We start from the raw sequence: 5,201 nt of genomic DNA, 5'->3' as shown, positions 1-5,201 counted from the left end.
GATAAAATGACCTAAATAAGTTATATAAGCCATTCTCTCACACTTAATTGTTGTTCAACTACGTTTTCAATGGGTCTTGTTTAAATACGTAAATAGTAATAAAGAGATTATAAAAACAGGAAGTTATTCAACACAACTACAATTTTCGCGAAGACGAACTTGTGTAACTCGAAAACGAAAGAGAAGTCCCATTCGCTCTAATCATTTCCCTCGCTAGGTTACGATCCTTCCCACGTATCCTACTCTTTCTCGGTGGCTTGAAGACCCTCTTACTTTGAAGGAGATGCGCAGGAGGAGAGTGCAGAGGACGTGAGGGAGAGAGAAAACTTCCTTATACAAGAATCATGTCCCTTCACAACAAGCTTCTCCGGCGGTGCCAACTCCACCTTTATTTACATTCTTTGAGTTGGATTCAGTCGCATTTTAAACTACTTGACCTTCTAATACAGTAGTAGAAAGGGCTACAAGTATCAAATATATATGTGTATCATTGTGTTTTGTGTTTACATAGAGGAAGTCTAAATTTTTGTTTGTACATTTGGCACCATTGCATTCGAATCCCCTCGGCTGATTTCCTTATTAATGGATTTTATTTCATCGCAAAATTACACGACAGTCTTCATGATTCTCCAGGTAGATTGTGACTACGTAGTCTTAACTGTAGGACAGTAAAATAATTTAGTGAAGCGCTTACATAACAACGACGCAGGGAGCGATTGTCACCGTCTCTGAAAGCAAGTGTATCCTTGGGAACCTGTCGTGCTTTTAGTTTTCTCATTATCCAATTAAAAAACGCTGAATGACAAATTCGAATAAAGGTAATGTTATATAACTATTTCGCTGCTGAAGTGAAAATACAAAATTTGTGATGAGGGGGAGAATGCCAGGATGAGTAAGGAATAAGGCAAACAAACTCTCTTCAAAATCTTAAAAGCACAGTAAATGCGATTCAATAAATGAAATTGTTTATTTAGAAACTTTCAAATTCCAAAATTGTTTAAATCACCCATAAAAAAATAAAATCAAAAACAAGAAATGAAACGTCGTACCTAAAAAAAAGTTGATATGAAAAATATATGTTAGAATCGCAAAATCAGCTGTTCAATGTCAACAAAAACAACAACTTTGCTGTTGGTCTCATAACATTCGGCTTTTATTTCATGTTTTACTTTTAGTGTCTGGTTTGTACTAGATAGAAATATGAAAGTTTGAATAAATTTTGATATGGTCAGAAATTGAGGATTTAGTGATAAGGACGCCAGATTTAACTAAAGAACCAAATTATGTATTGAAAGAGGTGTGGTCATTTCAGTCATTTACTGAATTACGAAATTGGTTACGTATCATATTGGGTGATAAGCATGACATCGCATTAAATTCGGTAAAGTTTTTATTTCACAGAAGCAGTCCAACATTGCGATTATTATTCCTTGATTCGGTAATTTTACTCAATAGTTCCTCCCATTGTGACCATTTTGGTATCGTTATATTTCACTCTGTGGTTTCCAGATATATAGAAATTATCACATGGAAACCCCCCAACCCCCCCACAATCTTGGCCCCAATAGCAGGGTAGGGTATAAAAGGTAACAGGAAAACTGCAGGGTCAAATATGAATAAAATACACTAGAGTCACTGCATTGCCTGATGAAGGGGGCTGTGCCCCCTGCGACCCGCCTTGGATGGCTGTCACCCCAAATCCAAACCCAGAAAAATAAAGAATATCTAAAAGTCTATCAGAGATAAATCTTAGATGATTAGTTATTAGCTGTATGCGTACTTTTAGAGATATTTACAATTTTACAAAATTAGGCCTAAATTTTTACTATGTTATAAGTTATGCAATGGACTTCATTGATCCTTTGAACATTTACTACTTCAATTAGTAATATATTTAAATATGGACTTTGAGATTTATGTCAACTGGAATTGGCAATCTGTGATTGTTTTAATAAGTTGTTTATTATCATTTGAGCAGATTTGCATAAATGGCAATTGCATTTTCAGCTAGAGTTTGATTTCTTGAGGGAGAAGGGTATATTGAAAATACTGGTATAGGTCCAGTTGCATCCAGACATCACATAAAAGATGAACCATTATATGACCGAGACAGAGCAAAGAATTTTTTTAACTTTTCTTTTATATTACTTAATTCACAGATTAGAAATAGCAGAAATTTGATATAGAAACAAGCAATATATATATATATATATATATATATATATATATATATATATATATATATATATATATATATATATATATATATATATATATATATATATATATATATATATATATATATATATATATATATATATATATATATATATATATATATATATATATATATATATATATATATATATATATATAAGAAATATTTTTAAAATCTATGGCTGAATGAAAGTATAATTTTACCAAAATATTGTAATAACCTATGGTATTTTTATTTTCAGCATCTAATTTTTGCAGCAGCCTTGACAACATTATTACTGAGGAAAAATAACCTCATCACATACTATGAGGTTAGTAGGTATGTTATAATACTTATTTGGTGCAAAAAGTTTATATCTTTTATTTTCATCATACAACTCTTTTGAATACATTATATTTTACAATGAAGAACCAGATATATGAATGTGATATTGATGTTATTTGTTAAACATTCTTCACAGCCCTTGTACTGATCAGTTTAGACCATAGCTTTCAGTTGCCAACTAACCTCCACCATTTATATTCTAGGGAGACAGATCTTGTAGGCCGCCATGTAATTAATTGTCAAGTAAAGAACGAGTTTGGATCTAGCTTACTAGAATATGTATGGTAGAAGTTTGTAGACCTTTGTAAAGCACAAAGGTAACAGCAATTGCTTGACATTGTCATAGGGTTGAAAAAGTATTACCAGTACTTTGAGACTTTAAAACTGTCCTCCACTTGTTAATTTATATATAAAAAATTACCAACTACTGTAGCTGCTAAGAAAATGGCTCTAAAGCTACAGGCAGTATATCTAGCATTACATTATCAGTACTTTGGGGGCAGAGTAAGTAAAGCTTGAGACACTACTAATACTTTTTAGGATATAAATGTATGCGGTGGCCAATTGTAAAGAAAAAAGTAATAATAGAAGTTCCCAACTTTTATGGTTATATGTATATTTTTTCTTTCCAGTTATGTGTGAAGACATCAAAAAATCCAAAGCTGTCTTTGAAAGAGAACCCCTCATAAGATCATGAGACCCACAGAGGGAGTGTGACATGTAATGACAATCACAAACAAACTCTCAGATTTTTGCAATCCACTCATAAAAAATTCCTCAAAAGTAAACTTAAGACCAGGGAGAAAAGTGGCGCAAAATGTCCCGCACAGGAAGCCTTGGCCTAGACCTGGAGATCCTGCGCCGCCTCAACCGGGATCGGTTGGTGCGAGTGTTGGAGGATGCACCAGGATCCAAGGACCTGGTGATCGACAGTGAACTCCTCAAGATGCTTGACCGCATCGCAGGGGCCACCTTGCTCAGGTGAGTTGTGAATGTGGTGGAATCTGAATTGTAGGGGTAGGGGCAGGGATGAGCAGTGGGAGTAGGGAGGACTTTAAAGTTGTTGTCCATACTGTGGAGGCTTGAGGGTGCATTAGGTTGTGGTTGATGCTGATGATATTGTGATACTGTACATTTTTTCTTCCTTATTATTATTGTTCTGTTGAGGAAGGTCTTCATGGGAACAATATCTTTATCTAACATTTGTAAAATTAAAAGTGAAACAATACAGTGTACTTATAAGTTCCTCTAACTTAAACTGTAAATCCCTAGAGATTAAAAGAGATTTAAATGATAGATATGGCAAACAGTAGATAGATATGGCAAACAGGAAAATAAAAGGAAAATAATTATTCACTTTTTACTAAATCATATATCTGTCTCCCCTACTTACTTTCCTTGCTCCATCTCATCCCCCTTCCTTTTTTCTGTATCACCTGACCTTGTCTTGCTCTTTACTCTCTCCTCCTTTCCTTTTTCTTTTTCCTCTCCTCCCTGCCCCCTTCACCTCTCACATCCCTTGCCCTCAAAACTCCTGTTCCTGCCCACCTCTCACAGGAGTCATGGTGTGGAAAAGATGCACAAGCTGCAGCGTGTTCCCCCCCCAGTGCAGTGTGGGCAGCGGGTGTACATCGTGCGTCCGGCTCTTGTCACCGTCAAATATATTGCAGATCATGTACATGAGGATGCCAGGACCCATCCCGATCTGAGGTGAGTTACTTGATGGAGTTGATTGTACAGAGAAGGGATTAGTCGAAAGGGTGTGAGAGGGAGAAGGAAGAAGGAAGAGGTAGTGTTATGGGAGTTATATGGGGGAAGGGGTTAGTGGGAATACTAATAATTGTCATTAATCAATAATTGATAATAGAGAGGGATTAGAAAGGAGGAGGAAGAGGGTTGTGTGCCAGATTGTGCTTGACGTTTTGGGGAAGTTGGATTTTGGAAGTTTGAAAGTGAGTGGGTTTGTGGATACTTGATAATGTGTTTTGTTGTAGATCATTTGATTTTATTTAATTTGTTGTCTTGCAGGTTAGTTGATTGGTAGGCTAATTAGGAAGTTAGCACTTGTAAGGCTGTGTTGTAGTTTCATTAGGAAGTTAGCTGCTGTAAAGATGTATGAATATTTTCTTATGTATGTGTGTGCTTATGTATGAGGTATGTATTACACATTATCTGTTTATGTAATAATTTGTAATCATATATATATTTGTGCATGCTAAATGGAAAGAGGAGCTTGCCCCCTCCTTATGTATGTCAGCAAATTTGGCCTTCCACCAATATATTTTTTCAAAAGGTTCTACTTGCATTATTTTTTTGTAAATGTTTGTTTTGCCTGCTGGGAGCTGTCTCTGGGTTTATCACATAGTTCCTGGTCTCCTAATTGTAATGTTATCAGGGTGACAATAACATTGGTTACTTTGATAATAATATTGGTCTCTTCACAATGTTGATCCACCAGAACATCATTTTTAAAAAGTTAGTGGTTATCTGGCTAAATAACAAAATATTCTTTTTGAAGTGATCCAAAGAAATATTCAAAGCTAATTTTAACTCCCTTCATCTCTTTCACCTTTCCAACACCCCTCCTCGTCCCTTGGCCTCCCTCACTATCCATCTCTTCCTTTCCCCACCTTCCTCTACCTCCCACTTATTTCCCATC

The 5,201-nt window shown here is 35.4% G+C and overlaps 2 protein-coding genes across 11 annotated transcripts in view; one reads left to right on the top strand and one right to left on the bottom strand.

The window, feature by feature from the left end:
- Positions 1-764, bottom strand: part of ClpX (Caseinolytic protease chaperone subunit) — a 21,770-nt gene extending 21,006 nt beyond the window's left edge. For 2 of the 4 annotated variants that reach the window (XM_070127159.1, XM_070127161.1), the window contains exon 1: positions 695-764. The gene's annotated coding sequence lies outside the window, so the exon portion shown is untranslated. Of the gene's footprint in view, positions 1-273 lie in introns of all 4 variants that reach the window. The other 2 variants (XM_070127158.1, XM_070127160.1) reach the window with 1 other exon arrangement.
- Positions 765-799: 35 nt separating this feature from the next.
- LOC113817876 (vacuolar protein sorting-associated protein 33B-like) overlaps positions 800-5,201 on the top strand; it is a 14,036-nt gene continuing 9,634 nt past the window's right edge. The window contains exons 1-4 of one of the 7 annotated variants that reach the window (XM_070127165.1): positions 800-818; positions 2,460-2,528; positions 3,175-3,523; positions 4,100-4,252. In XM_070127165.1, coding sequence (XP_069983266.1) covers positions 3,360-3,523; positions 4,100-4,252 — 317 coding nt within the window. In that variant the 5' untranslated portion in view covers positions 800-818; positions 2,460-2,528; positions 3,175-3,359. Of the gene's footprint in view, positions 819-1,092; positions 1,182-2,459; positions 2,537-3,174; positions 3,524-4,099; positions 4,253-5,201 lie in introns of those variants that run through there. The other 6 variants (XM_070127163.1, XM_070127164.1, XM_027369987.2 and 3 more) reach the window with 6 other exon arrangements.

Source organism: Penaeus vannamei, chromosome 11 (genome assembly GCF_042767895.1).
Source record: "Penaeus vannamei isolate JL-2024 chromosome 11, ASM4276789v1, whole genome shotgun sequence".
NCBI classification, from domain to species: domain Eukaryota; kingdom Metazoa; phylum Arthropoda; class Malacostraca; order Decapoda; family Penaeidae; genus Penaeus; species Penaeus vannamei.
The sequence above is the reverse complement of the archived record's forward strand: the minus strand, read 5'-3'. Positions and strand labels throughout refer to the sequence as shown.